Source organism: Equus asinus, chromosome 20 (genome assembly GCF_041296235.1).
Source record: "Equus asinus isolate D_3611 breed Donkey chromosome 20, EquAss-T2T_v2, whole genome shotgun sequence".
NCBI lineage: Eukaryota > Metazoa > Chordata > Mammalia > Perissodactyla > Equidae > Equus > Equus asinus.
Window position 1 is genome coordinate 51628852 of NC_091809.1, and position 14908 is coordinate 51643759.

The 14908-nt window shown below is 40.5% G+C and overlaps 2 protein-coding genes across 14 annotated transcripts in view; both read right to left on the reverse strand.

The window, feature by feature from the left end:
* Positions 1-647: 647 nt before the first annotated feature.
* Positions 648-8718, reverse strand: PTS (6-pyruvoyltetrahydropterin synthase). 9 transcript variants are annotated; one of them, XM_070490299.1, is made up of 8 exons: positions 7576-7894; positions 6346-6426; positions 5938-6017; positions 4663-4754; positions 4218-4274; positions 1844-1914; positions 1592-1646; positions 648-825 (listed from the first exon to the last, which is right to left on the reverse strand). In XM_070490299.1, the coding sequence occupies exons 1-8, from the start codon at positions 7653-7655 to the stop codon at positions 787-789; spliced, it is 555 nt and encodes a 184-aa protein (XP_070346400.1). In that variant the 5' UTR covers positions 7656-7894; the 3' UTR covers positions 648-786. The 9 variants fall into 9 exon arrangements, 8 of the variants coding, with proteins under 8 accessions (XP_070346400.1, XP_070346399.1, XP_070346401.1 ...); XM_070490298.1 differs by having other exon boundaries at positions 648-1646; positions 7576-7834; XM_070490300.1 differs by having other exon boundaries at positions 648-1646; positions 4663-4685; positions 7576-7811.
* A 130-nt stretch (positions 8719-8848) lies between these two features.
* The window catches only part of BCO2 (beta-carotene oxygenase 2), a 47734-nt gene continuing 41674 nt past the window's right edge, over positions 8849-14908 (reverse strand). For all 5 annotated transcript variants that reach the window (XM_070490297.1, XM_014855464.3, XM_014855465.3 and 2 more), the window contains 4 exons: positions 13744-13881; positions 12982-13164; positions 12384-12494; positions 8849-11016 (listed from right to left, as the gene is read on the reverse strand). In XM_070490297.1, the coding sequence (XP_070346398.1) occupies positions 10903-11016; positions 12384-12494; positions 12982-13164; positions 13744-13881 (546 nt within the window). In that variant the 3' untranslated portion in view covers positions 8849-10902. The remainder of the gene's footprint in view (positions 11017-12383; positions 12495-12981; positions 13165-13743; positions 13882-14908) is intronic.

Here is a 14908-nt window from a genome sequence, read left to right on the forward strand (position 1 = left end):
GCATTTGAAAAAAAAATCTTGAAATATGCATACATTATCCTTTTTTTACAGTCTGTGTTTGGGAGTTAGACAGACCCTGAGTGTCAAACACTCAGTTTGCTATTTATTTGCTGAGTGATCTTAGGCAAGTAGCTTAAACTCACTCAATTTTAATATTCTCATCTGTAAAATAGGTATAATACCTACCTTGCATGGTATTTGTGGGAATTAAAACATAAAGTGCCTTAATAAACTATAGCTATCCTGTCTTTCAAGTCATCAGTACAAAATATATAGGAACAAGTAACATAAAAATTGTGTTTGATAACTAAAACACATTCAGATTTTTTTAAGTGGGCCCTGCATTACTATCAAAATTTATCATAAAATTCCTGCAGTTACTAACTCTCCAAAATAAAAGTATACTCCTCTGAAAATGTCTCTAATAGAGTAACCACTGCATAAGTCTTTTTGCTATTTTCAGGAGGAAACAGTCTGAGAATACATTGTGTATTAGTTGCTGTGTGGAGAGAAAAATAAAACCCTATAAGAAGTAGAATACTAAAGAGAACACGAGAGAGAACAGTTCTTTGTGCAAAGCAAGTAAATACATTCCTGTGGATTTAGTCATGAGCAAAAGACACCAGAGATGAATGCCAAGAATACAGTTCAATTAATCAAGTAAGTTTAATGATCAGAACAAAATGGGATCAATTAGGAAAAACTGTATACAAGAGATGCTTTACAGAGTAATATATCCTTTTCATGTTGATTATTTTAATAGGGTTTAATATATGTGATTATCCTTCAGTCTTCCGAGTTAAAACTGTTCAGGTGGCCGTAGGTCTGGAAACATGCACAAATATTAATAATAAGTAGTTTACCGATATTCCATGATATGTTCAACATGCTGTTCCTCACTAGCAATTCATAGTTTAATAAGCTGTGCAAAATTTCAATGAACGATATGCAGTAAAGCAGCATTTCCATCAGTCCTTGTACATCCATTTACAATGCACTGCCTCAGATTATTTGTGTGTCTAATTTTCACTGAATAAACTTGGGCCTGAAGCATACCCTAGAACAAACAGTCAAGGAATACACGTTGTCTACATTTCCAGACTCTGTGATCACCTGTATTTTATTTGTTTAAGATTCACCTACTGTAAGTCTTATAAACACTTTTGCCATTTATATTATATCAAGAGAAAAATGAATACTAAAAATGAGATAATGAAAAAACAAAAATAGATTTCTTTTGCTTTCAAATAATTCTACACCAAAACATTTTGCTGAAATGAAGTGATTTTTAATCTACAGATGAAAGACTCCTAAGTAATACTCAGGATACATTACAAATTTGGTTTTAGATAAATTTCAATTTAAAACAGGTCTTACTGACAATTTCAATAAATTAGGCACTCGAGAACACAATGTGGAGGTCCAACAACTATGTGATGATTTCTTAACAGTCCGAGGGGAAAAAGATCTTTTTCAAATATGGAAATCAATTAAATCTTTCTATAGTATCTACCCCTAAGACCTATTCTCCTTTATAAACTACAATGTTATTGTCAGTTTCATATACTTTCACTTTATAAAGAACACCCACAGGAAGAAATTTCTGGAGGTTTTCCCAGATATATACAGCTACATTTTCTGTTGTGCTGTAGAAGAAAAGAAAAGAAGATCAAAAGGCAAATAAACAAAATTTCATGTTTAATAGTTACAGAGAACACAAATTCTAGCTTTTAAAAGATATCGTTAAACTAAAACTTTAGAAATCACACAGTCATCAGACAAAATGTTAAAATCAATTCTTCTTCCTTACTATCTATACATAAGGCAAGACAGTCACACTCACCTTACAATATCTGCAAAGTATGGCACATCCAGATCCAGATTCTTATGATCAAGGGGCTTCATAATTGCCTCCTTTAGACAAACAAAGGAAAAACATCATTGATTCCATTTATGACTCTTAATTCCAAAGTGTTCCACCTTTGCCTCTAAACCTTACCTGATCATTTAGCCGCTAACTCAATATTTGTAAGTACTATATCTGTGTCTTACAAAACAATCTTACAAAGTTTAAAGTTGTAAAATAAAGTAAGGCCCAGCTCTCCATAATGACTGGTTATCCTCATTACTGCATGCAAAGAGGTAAGACACCAAAAAGTAGAGAAGAACTCACTGGAGCTTTCTCATAACAAGCCATTGTGATTCATAATTCAGTTTAACACTTCTTGAATTCTGTCCCAAAACCTACAGAAATACTTCTCCCTAAAGTCTCACCTTCAGCATAATGCCACAATGTTTTAGGACAAAGATCCAGTGAATATTACACTTTATAAAGCAGGCTAAGACTGAAATTATGTAAGTGGTTCTAAATTTCTGCTATAAGAAGTAACTTAAGAATGATCTTGGGCTTTAGGAGAAAAAACCTAAATACATAAAGACTATTATTGTTTCCTAATGTTTATATACAGTCATGCACCACGTATAATCACATTTCAGTCAACGATGGACCACACATATAATGTTGGCCTCATAAAATTAATACCATATAGCCTATGTGAGTAGTAGACTTCACCATCTAGGTTTGTGTAAGCACACTCCAGGCACTCTACGATGTTTGCACAATGACAAAACTGCCCAACAGTGCATTTCTCAGAACATATCCCTGTGGTTAAGGGACGTGTGACTGTACACAAACATAATGTTTTTCTTTGTCAATGGCAAGAATTGTAACTGTCTCATCCTTTCTAAGTTTTTACTTTCAGCTGTCATACAAAATCTAAGCATTTGTGAAACAATCTAAGTTTCCATATGGTATAGTTCCAAGAAGGGTACTTTAATAACAATAATAGCAATCATTTTTTGAGCAAAACCAGAATCATATAAAAAGATAAGCCCTAAACCAAACAACCTTTAAAATAGATCAAACAATATCTACGTGGATATCAAGAAAATAAATATCTTTGTTTTATCTTCAATTCTAGTTCAGGTCCCAACTTTTCCATTGAAGCCTGTTCTACAGGGCTCTTTCTAACTCTACCCTCCATGGCCATGATGAGCTACTTTTACTGATAGGAGTGTGTGGTGTCCTTCAGGTATACAAAGGTGGGAAAAAGTATAGAGAACCTGTCTAGTATTTAACCACAAGCTTGCTGGGGATGTCTCATATTCCTCATATTGTTGTCTTGTCTTGGACAATACTGTGTGTATATGTCCCCAGTAAGTGCAAGAACTCTGTCTTTATAGCTTTCCTAAAGTACTTTGAACACAGTGCTGTTTGTTCATTCTTCATTCTCTTATTCATTTATTCAACCAACACTTATTAAGCACTTATCATTCTGTACCTGCTAGAAAAGGCAACACGAGCACTCTGTGAGTAAGGGGTATGTCTCAGGCATCTTTGTATTTCTAGTACTTAGCTCAAAGACTGAGGCAAAGTATGCAAATATATGGATTATAAGTAATGTGAAAGTAAGGATTATTAATAACAGCATTTTTATGAAACAAATGTCAAATTTTAGAACAAAAATAAGGAGCAGAGCTGAAGGGAAGAACCAAAGAAACAGGCGAAATGAGGGCATAATAAAAATGAAGCTGGATAGAAGGACATCTACTCCCAGCTTTGTAAAGGACTAACCACACGAGCTAGGGCAAGTCAGTGAACTGTTCAGCGTCTCTCAGTCTTAATCTATAGAATGAAGAAATTGGTCTAGATAATCTCTAGACAAGAATTCTATAATGATACAATCAGTAAGCCCTTTATCGCATAACTTCTTTTGTGTCATCCCTCTGACGAAGTGCCCCAGTGAGTTTATAATAAAGCTAGAGTGAATGACACAGGTTCGTGTTAAAAATCTGTGACCAAAGGCATAAGGAAAATTCAGAGAAGGGAAAAAACCCTCAAAGAGAAAGTTGTATCTTGAAAGAAGGGTAGAATGTGTTAAATGGAGGAAATTAGGATACGCCAGCAAGAAATACAAGATTAATATGCCACACGTACTCCCATCATTGTCATACAACTGTGACTAATTTCCACTGTCACCCAAACACCTTTAGAAGAACACGAAAGTAGTTCCTCCAACTGCCCCCCCACTCCCACACCCAATTCCACTCATGAGGTCACAGAACCTCTGGAGACACTCGGCTGGGGAAGCAAAAAGGGGGCCATTAAATATTATACTTAGAGGGCAGCACATAATAAATATCCAATGTGCCATTACCTCCATATACTCTTTGAGGTCAGTCAAATTCATAACCATGCCTGTAACAGGATCAATCTAAAGAATAAACAACAAAGGTGAATATTACTATAATATGCTCTCTTCGTATTTAAACCTCTGGTAAATTATTAAAGGCTGTCCAAGGTGCAGAAATTGTGCCCACATCTGCCTTCCTCCCCAAGACAATCATCGATCTCAGCACAGAAACACCAAGTGCTCTAGGCAACCTGTTCATTATACTGCTCTTCTACCTGTCCATGCACAGCACAGTAAAGATGACACATTGGGAGAGGAAAGGTCTGGAATGGCAGCAGCTCACCATACACAAAGGTCAACAATGAAGCAATACTGATTTGAACAGAATTTTGCAACACAGAATCCATCACGTAGGCTGAAAGAGCGTCCAGCAATCTTCACAAACCATACAGATATTTTCAGCACGTACCTCTCCTTGTACTGTCACCATGACTATGGGAAAGAGAACAAAATACCAAAAAACCAGCATGACTTTCAACAGATTAACATCCAAGCACAAGTCTGGAACATAAATTAAGTATCAGATCTCTGGCCTGCAAAGCCGTATATTTTCCCCAAAACATCTTTTCTTTTAGTTAAGATCTTTTTATCAACTAAAGCAAGACTCAGCCAAGACAGAGGAGCTTAGAAGTAGCTTTGGGTAAGCAGAGGAGCTTAGCCAAGGCCAAAAAGGGCATAAATTCTGCTTATGATGTTGATGCACTGGGTAAGAAGCTCCATTACATAGGCTCGAGATACTGCTCGATCACTGCCTGTAAAAGTAGAAAATGTACAGCAAGAAGTCCAGCTACACACTGAGCTAGTCCAACTCTGGGCAGTACGTTTCTGAGCAAGCACAACTATTACTGGGCCTAAAACTCTTATCCTTTTACTCACGTGAATGTATACACAGTTTACAGCAATGCTTTGTAAATTAACAAGTGCTTGTATGAAGCATTTGAAAAATCTTGATGATTAAAGAGCTTTATAAATTAATAACTTTCATATATTTTTTCAGCTCCACACAAACACCACTAGGTATTATGTGATAAATGAGTAAATGAGAACGAGAGGTATCACAGATCAAGTAAGAGGCGGTAACTAAACTAGAAATCCTGATCTTCTGCCACTTTTTCTGGTCCTTTTTCTCCACCATACCATATGCTGTGATGCTCTATGGCTTACGGAGCTGTTTTTTGACACCTCAGCTAGATCTCAATGAATCGAGTCTCTCACCCTTGCATAAATTAATTACTTTCTTGGAACACAGCTGGCAAAGTTTTAGACCCAATGTATTCTCCTGCCATAAAGCATATTCCCAACCGATATTCCCTTTTTCCCAGTCATTATTTACTCAAAGAACACAATCTAATTTTAAAACTGGCCTCAGCGATACCTAATTAGAAGGAAACATGGTGCCAAAAGGATCTCATTATGCACACTAAGACCAAGGAAAAAATTATTTAAACCATTTATTTTTTTTGACTATCTGTAACAGAGCAGACAATTGCAAGGTAACTCTTAAGACATATCCAACCAAGGCAACAGATCTTTTCATTTTGAACTTCCATTGAACTTCTCATCAAGGCTCAAAGCATTCACGCTCTGCTCTGTCCACAAGGCTTCCTACTCACTCAGACCACGTTTGCCGAACACTCTTTCACCCTTATTGAAAGGGCTAAAATTTCATCAGTTTTTCTCTCACCTTTATAATTGTGCCCATGGCCATTTGGATTGTTGCATTTCCCAAAGAGTTTCAAGTTTTCTTCATTACTCAGAGATTTGCTGAACAAAAAAAACAAAAAAAAAGTCAACACGACTCAAGTTCAGACACCTTCTCTATTCCCTTCATTTATTATTGGCTCTAGGCTTTGAAAAGCTTCACAATTTGTTATTACTTTAGCTCACCAAATGGAAAGCCATAAATCAATTTGATTTCATTACTCAGCTTTATGTTAGAAACCAGGGCATGCCCCCTAATTAGACTACAGCACCACACAAATTAGCATAAACAAATTCAACACTCTTTCACAGCAAGATTCCAACAACTGATCTACTCAAGGCCCCTCTATTTTTCAACTCAGCAAACATTTACTGAACACTTACTACATACTAGGCACGGGACGAATGAAGTAAGGGCATACAATGACAAAAGAAGATGCTTGTCCTCAAGTGGCTTAAAATCTGATTCCTCCTGAAAAATAATTACACGACCTGGTATGTCTCCTCTTTCACAATCTTGCTTTATTAGGGCCTCAACTACTGCCTACTGACAACTTCACCAATCCATTGAGCGGTATTCAAACTAGGTGAAACTTCAAAATTATAATACTCAGCTGTTGTTCCAAATAGAGAACAATTTTCTTAATAGATTTTTATACCTAGACTTGTCCAGTCAGCTCTACGTCTTCAGCGAGGCCTTATCACCCTCCTATGCTTGAGCTTTCTATTTTACAAGTCCTTTCTCTCTGAGACCCTCTTTATTACTTCCTCCATTTTCTCCTGCTCATCCACTTACATTTAGAGTACTACAGCTCGCAAAGCTTTTGCACAAAATGATCCCGCTGTACCCTCCACAAAACTGGCCACATTGTACACTCCGGATAGAGGCAGCGACCGGTGCATGCTGATCCCGGCTGCATCCCCGTTACCTAGCACAAGACCAGACAAGCAGCAACAAACACCCGTCCAGTGAACGAACGGATGACCCTCGTCAGGGAGAAATTATTATTCTCATTTTAATAAGGAAACGGACGCTCAGAGCGTGGAGCTTGCTAATGAGCGGCAACACTCTGCTCAAAATCAACTCTTCAGTGCAATCGAGCCGCCAGGACGCTGGGTTCAAATCCCAGCTGTGCTGCTTGCTCTCAGAGCTGACTTAGGAAACTGAACATCTGGGTGCATTTTATCTTCGGTAAAAGGTGCTTGTCTTGCTGTAATTGTGTCAGTTCCAGGAGCTAATGCTCCTGGCATGTAACCGTAGCTAACGTTTCTTGAGTGTACCGTGTTCCTGGCGCTGTGTAATCTGGGCAGGTTTAACTCCTCTGAACGTCCCCTCTGAGCTAAACTAGGGGAATCTAAGATTGGACAGAGAAGTTGCTTCAGGTCACAGAGGCAGCGACAGGAGCTGTTTGATTGCGCGCCCCGGCCGTGTCTCTCCGCAGTCGGCTGCGTTACCCCCCACGCAGCACGGCCTCCTCTGGAGCCCGGTCGACCCCAGATGTCTCTGTTACTGTGTCAAGGAAGCCCGGCGGCCACACGAAGGCCCGAGTGCGCCCCGCCCACGCCTCGGTTCGCACCCGGGACCCCGTCCCCCAACACTGGCACTGTGCGCACACCCCACCTGTGGAGCCGGTGGGTCGCGCTGAAGGAGACGAGGCGGGACACTCGCGCCTGGCGGCGACCGCAGCCCACCGCGCTCATGGCCTCGCAGGCCCGCGCGGGCACCCGCGCCTCCCTCCTCGGCGCGCGCGGGCTCGGCGGGCGGGGCCTCCCCGCGGCTGCGCAGTGCGGGCGGCGACCCCAGAGCGCTGTCCGCTTCGCGAGGCGGCCGAGTCGTCGGGCGGCGGGGCTCCCTCTGCCGCCTGGAGGCAGTAACAGGTGTCCTTACTATCTAAATCTCTGGACACCAAGAGTCCAAATAGCTAGGTGTACCTTGGAGCGGTCAGATTAGGTGGGTGGGGTTTTAGTGTCCCTCATTTTTATGTCTGCTCAGCCTGAGGCCACGTCACGCGGTTAGGGTCAATCTGGACACACTCTGGGTCCTGGAGGGACCTCTTGGAACCACCCCTCCCACTCCCTACTAGAAAGCCCTGGGTTACAACAGAAACCTCCAGTGGTTGGTTACTCTGAGATGAGTCCCAGGGTCAGTGCGCTTAAAGCATAAAGGGAGCAGGAATTGGAGGGCATGTGTGGGACCACGTGGCTTTCAGAGATGATACTACCTTTGGACTAAAGACTCTTACTAAGGGAAATTCTCAAGCTGTTCTTATCAGCCACACGCATGCACGGACCCGTTTATCACTCTGGGTTGGCGCCATGTGAACACATGCCCCCGTGAACACACACAGCAATCCTCCGTCCAGTGTAGACCCCTCTGGAGTGATGAAAGCGTTGTGTTTCCTCTCATCTGCTCATAAGGAGTGTCCAAACTACTTACAGGTCCCAGTACCATGTCACATCTTGTCTCCATTCATTCCTAAATATTTATTGAATATGTACTCTGTGGCTGGTACTCTTCCAGGCATTGGGAAGCATGGACAAAACCATGGGAGTGGTAGAAATATAAGTTCCAATGGTGATTTCTCTCAAATCTCTCCTGTCTCCAGCTATATGTTGTTTGTTCTGCATTAAATTATTTATGTGTTATGTGCAAACATTCTTCACACATTTTCAAATACTTTTCTGACCTCCCCCATTGGGCCGTAAAGAAAAAACTTCCAAGAATTATACACTTCAGAGATTTTGAGATAGAGATTATCTAGTTCAGTCCTCTCACTCTACAGATAAGAAAACACAGGCCCATATAAGTGAATTACTTATCCAAGATGACTGATAAACAATATTTCCCAGGCATTGACTACATCAGATAAATACTCTTAACAACACCATAATACTCAGTGGTCACACAAACACTTTATTCATTCCAAAACAGTTGAAAGAATCAAATTCAAAAGTAAAAACTAGAAGGAATTTCTGAGAATTGCTTTACTTATTGACTTCAGGAAAAATTTAGTCATTGCATGTGAAGAGTTCTTGCTCTAAATTTTTTTATTAAAGCTAATTCTATATAAAGGTATTCACCAAATTCACTCTCAGTGATCCTGTTATGGTTGAATTGTCCCCCCCAAAATTAATGTATTGAAGTCCTAACCCCCAGTACCTCAGAATATGACTTTATTTGGAAATAGGGTCTTTGCAGATGTAATTTGTTAAGATAAGGTCACTAGGGTGGACCCAAATCCCTTTTCCCCTCACTTGTGCACCACACACTCCCCTTCCTGAGTCTGCAGACAATGGCCAGTGATGAGTTGGCTGGAGAGAGGGGAAGAGGCCCTGCCTAGGTTTGAGTCTTAGTCATATGCTCACTCAATTTTATGAGCACTTTCTCCATTGGATTACCAGGCATACGCTCCCAGATTTTAAAATGTCATCAATACTTTTTTGTCTTTTCCTTTAAGAACCTTATAGATGGTAGAGCCAAGTTAGAATTCAGGCATCCTTGGGTCAAAATTTTATGATTATACTGCTAACTTTTATATGTTTAAACTTCACTCCCTGTGTATCAGGATGGAGTAAAGGTTTACAAACAGAGGAAAGACGTGATCAGATCTGTGTACTTCCCAGATGTCAACTAGAGTCTCCTTGACCCTTCAGGTTCAGAGAAGATCTAGATCAAACCTCCGTGTCTTGTCTGGGGAGTACAATGCCTTTCCAAGGACTTCCGTGAAATAGCAGATGATTTATGTTCTTATGGCTACCTCAGCCTCTAAGCTCCCACATCTGCTACATCCACTCTGTTGAGGCATCTTCTTCCCATTCTGTAACTGCTGCTGTTGTTCTGTATCTCACCAACCCAGATACAAAACTTGGAACTTTTATTTTATTGCCACAAGGTAAACCCCCACACGTGGCATTTGTGTGTATGGAACACTTCATTAAAGCGGATAGAGTTTGTGACGTTTATAATAACTCAAGGAAAATTGAGAAGCAATTGATTATGTTGGTCCAGGACTGTGCAGTGAGCCTAATGAGGTGACTACATGTTTGGGGGGCTTCTCCAGCAACATTCAGCCTGCAGAGGGAGCAAGGACAGTTTAACTGGCCCAGGGTTGGAGTTTAGCGGAGGGAGGGGATATAACTGGAGGAAAAGGGAACAAGGGATTTTGAAGGCCTTAGCAAGAGTGTGGCTTAAGTGATAGACCTAGGCTGATTCGAGCTGTTGGTAAAAACTGGGGAGGGTTAGAAATGTGGAGATTATATGGTCTCTAGTGCCACCTGTTGCCCAACTAACTGAAGAACTATCTACTTTTCATCAATCTCTGAAGAACTATACATCTGGAGATTAGAAGAAATGCCTGATTTTAGTGATGTCCCTCAAAAGAACACCCTATGCGGGGTGGGAGGTGGTAGTGGGGGTTCAAATGCAGTGGCATCTGCATGGACAGCACAGAAACAGCCAGTTTAGAAGAAGCCTCCAAGAATGACATAGCTGGCTTCCTGTCGTCTGTGAGTACCTTGGGACCAGTGGCAACAGGCAGGCTGGGATGGAAAAGACATGTTACTTTTCAGATCTATATTCATATTCTACTATCTATGATTATTTGTATTTCTCCTCCTAAGCGTGAGGACCTCTGTCACCCGCCTATCTGGTGGTGGTAATGACCCAGTTCTAGTTTTTCTTTCATGTATTCATATTACATAGAGGAAGATATGTCTAGTAAATATAAATTTAAAACTCTCTTCAAAAGGTTGTATCAACACTTGCTTAATGTTTTCAAGGAAGAGTCTGAAGAAAATATAAACCCATAATTATCTCATGAATTCTGTTTCTAATAGAAATTTAAAACCCAGTTATCATGGTTTGAAAGGTAAGATGCCCTTTTTGCTCTCTCTTCTGTACAGAGCACATTCATTTTAAACGTAGTTCCCAGATCTTGTGGTTGTTCCATCAGATGTTTACGAAGGTGCCGTGGAACCCATAAGGCATTTGCACAGGCACCTCTGCTCGGCCCAGTTCTTCAAAGTTCTTGGCATCCAAGACTAGGAGAAAATTGCTTTCATTCTAGAAAAGGAAAGATAGTACTGAAAATTCTTTTTTTTTTCCATCAAAAATCTATCTCCTCCACTGGGCTGTAAAGTCACTAAGGGAGAGACCATGTCCTACTCATCTTCATATCTATCCCCAGCTCTGAGCACAGTGCCCTGCCTATCCATTCACTGAACGTTTGTTGAATTGTTAAACTAGACTGAAAAAGAAATTATGGTGAAGAAGTTCATATCTAGAGCAAAAAAATTAAGTTGTTTACATTAATCACCTTCATAGGATCTCTTTGAGTTTAAGGATTTTTTTTTTTTTTTTTGGCTGAAGAGGCTTCACCCTGAGCTGACATCTGTTGCTAACCTTCCTCTTTTTGCTTGTGGAAGATTTGCTCTAAGCTGACATCTGTGCCAACCTTCCTCTATTTTGTATGTGGGTCGCCACCACAGCATGGCCACCAATGAGTGGTATGGGTCCACACCTAGGAACCAAACCTGGGCCACCAAAGTGGAACACACAGAACTTAACCACTAGGCCACAGGGGCCAGACCCGAATGATCTTTCTACCTGCCCCTTTTCAATCTCTCAAGAGACATAGAAATTCCTTCCTCCAAATCAGAAATGCCTCCATTTCATGTTACTGTGGAGCTGTTCAAAAGGTAGCATTGCAGGGCTGACTGAGAATTTCCCTGGCCTAATTACAGGAGTGGCAAGAACACGTATGAGGACTAAGTCCTCCTAAACCCATGGCAGACATTACTAATTGACCACAGCATTTTTCTCACCAAACCCTTAAAAAGCCTCAGAATCCTATACCCCAGGCAGCCACCAATAATTGATCAAAACTTGGTACTCAAAGTGAACCTATTTGCCATAAGATTGCCCTAGATGAGAAGTTAGATATCAATATTATTGAAACACTAGGTCAGGGCTTGCCACATTAGACTTTTGCGTCACTCGATTGGAATTGGCAGCATAGAAGATGGTATGAATATTAGACCAGAAGTCAGAAGATTAAGATTCAAATTCTGGCTTTACCACCATGCAATCTGCTGCAAGTCTCGGCTTCCTTAAGTTACAAATTCCACATGTGTAAAATGTTATCCCACAAACTTGTTTTGATGACTAAATCAGATAATACATATGAAAGTAGTTTGTAAATAAATTCCTATGCAAATGTAAATTACTACTATGGTTCTACAAATAGAACTTTAAAATAACAATAAAGTACGGATTATGATAAAAGGGTATGTAAATAGTAAGGAGAGGAACAGAAGGGAGAAGGTGCCATACTGGAATCAAAATCACCTATCAATAGCATCACTAAACATAACCCTCAAAAGGCTCAGTGCTGATTTTCTTTCTGACTAGTGATAGTGAAATACATTTACCTGGTTGGGAGTGATCACCACAGAAAGAATAACCCCACCATCTTCTTCATTGGTTCCTGGTACTGGAACAAAAACAGGTTCTGAGGGATAAAAGCCATCTTCTCTCCAAACCTGTAAATCCCAAAAAAAGGATCTGATAAAAGGCTGGTTACGAGCTGGAAACTTTCTATAGCTTTTGTCACTCCCAGCATGTATTGGGCTGTCAATGTAATATTCCAACTGTAAAAGAATCAGGCTCCCTGAGTTGAATATAGGCTAGAGAGAGGGAGCTTTTGAGCTGCAGATTCCATGATCATCAAACACAATTTGTATAATTATAACTTCCCACCAACCTGAAATATAGGCATCCCAACAACCTTAACCCCACGATTTCTCTAAAAGTAACATCATGCACAGAATTGTTTTTCTGGGCTTGTGGTTCATTGAGATGCTCTAGAGGGAACAGACTCCTAACCTAGGTGATCCCATGGTTCTCAAACTTAAAAGCAAATGGCTGAGCTGCTTAAATACTAAAGAATCACAAGAGCTACCTTAAACAAAACAGAAACTACTTTGAAGGTCTTTTAAGAGTTCAGGAAAGGAAAGAGATTTTCCTTACCTTCAGTGTCTTGTTTACCACATCAACCTTGATCAGCGAATCCCCCACCAGATGCCGAAAGCCACAGCCATAGAAGAAATGATACTTTTTGCCACTGAATTGGCCATAGTTGATCTGGGGAAATTCAACACCTCCTTGCTCCTCTAGGTCCTCGGGATGCAGATTTTCATAAGAGCACCAAATCTAAAAGAGGTTCCAAAGGATTTGTAGTAATTTTTAATTCTCACTTATTTTCTTCAGTGTAGGTCAGTGAGGGGCTAATACACTATAAAAGTTTGTGACAGGGCTTGGAAACGGCGGTCCTACGTCATTTTTCACATTGTTCCTCTTTCTATCATATATATGAATGCATAAAAGATTATTGGGTTTGGTGACTAAGCTGTCAAATGGCACAGGAGGGGCAAGTGGGCTTTTTATTCTACTAAAGCTAAGACATTGACAGCTCCATGACGATGTGCCTGTGATAAGCACAAATTACCTAAAAGGTTGGGCTGGTCCATACCAATCTCAAATACTTAGACATTTCATAACCATTAGAAAGTTGCATACATCTGTTTCAAAATACAAAAAGGATAGGTAAACACAGTGCTCACTCCCACCCAGAATTCTGCGGTTCTTGTGCAAGCAATGTTCCATAACCTTACCCTGTTTAGTTGCATGTTACGAAACTTACTGGGCACCGAACATTGTGGAGAAAAACCAATGAAAAAACTAATACTGTTAAAGTTCAAAGTCTTAGTGTAATGTCCATTCACAGCATACCTTTCCATCAGCCTGTTTCACAGCACTGGCCGAAGAATAGGACAATGGGCTGAGGTTCTCTCCTTCAGGGGCATCCAAACTGACATGTAAAGGCAAAACAAATCTTCGAGGGAAAGACTTGGCTGCTGAATTATAGACCTGTTCAGGAAAGAGAAATAAACAGATGAGAAAATTGTCATTCATAGGATAACAGTATGTCCCAGTAATTTAGACCCGGTCAACATTATTGGCATTCCTAAGTAATTGTGTAAATGATAATTTTCATTCATTCATTTGTTCAACAAGTATCTGTTGAGTACCTACCATAGGCCAAGCACTGTTTTAGACACTGGGAATACAGCAGTGAACAAAACAAAGTCTCTGGCCTCATGGAATTTATATTCTAGTGGAGAAAGAATGCTAAGAAATAAGAAATAAAATATACGCTATTGGGGTCGGCTCAGTGGCACAGCAGTTAAGTGCGCACGCTCCGCTTTGGCAGCCTGGGGCTCACCGGTTCGGATCCCGGGTGCAGACATAGCACCACTGGCAAGCCATGCTGTGGTAGGCATCCCACATATAAAGTGGAGGAAGATGGGCACAGATGTTAGCTCAGGGCCAGTCTTCCTCAGCAAAAAGAGGAGGATTGGCAGCAGATGTTAGCTCAGGGCTAATCTTCCTCAAAAAGAAAATATATATATATATATGTTATTAATTAGTGTCAAATAAACAAATGATTGTATAGCCCAAGGTCTGACAGTGATAAGTGCCATTAAGAAATATAGTGCAGGGTGAGAGACTAGAGAGTAACAAAGGGTGCTTCCTTCTTCAGGTTTGGTCACGGTAAACCTCTGTGCAGAAAAGGACTAATTTAGCAGACCTCGGTTGCTCAAACCCTGCACATTCTCAGGAAAAGCCTGTTTTCATGACTGGTCCTTGGCTGGCACCTGGAAACCGAATTCTTGGAATATTCTGTCTGATAGTGGTTTTGCACGCCTGAGGCGTTGAGTCACACTGTACTTGTTTGTCCAGATAGTTTGTGATAACAATGTGATTTATGATGAACACTTGCTTTCCCTCTGGGAGTCTGGAGCTTCAGGAACTGAGGTTACTCACGTAGGGGCTATATGCCTACGTGCTGATCTCCAACAAAAACCCTGGACAACCAGCTTGGGTGAGCTTCCTT

What these genes read in the sequence shown, in the direction of transcription:
- PTS (XM_070490298.1), bottom strand. Translation starts at nt 7,655, where the DNA reads ATGAGCGCGGTGGGCTGCGGTCGCCGCCAGGCGCGAGTGTCCCGCCTC. An exon ending in CTTCATTCGTCCCGTGCCTA is followed by an intron (nt 6,018 to 6,345) that starts GTATGTAGTAAG and finishes TTTTTTGTTCAG; the next exon opens with CAAATCTCTGAGTAATGAAG. An exon ending in TACTTTGCAGATATTGTAAG is followed by an intron (nt 1,647 to 1,843) that starts GTGAGTGTGACT and finishes TTTCTTCTACAG; the next exon opens with CACAACAGAAAATGTAGCTG.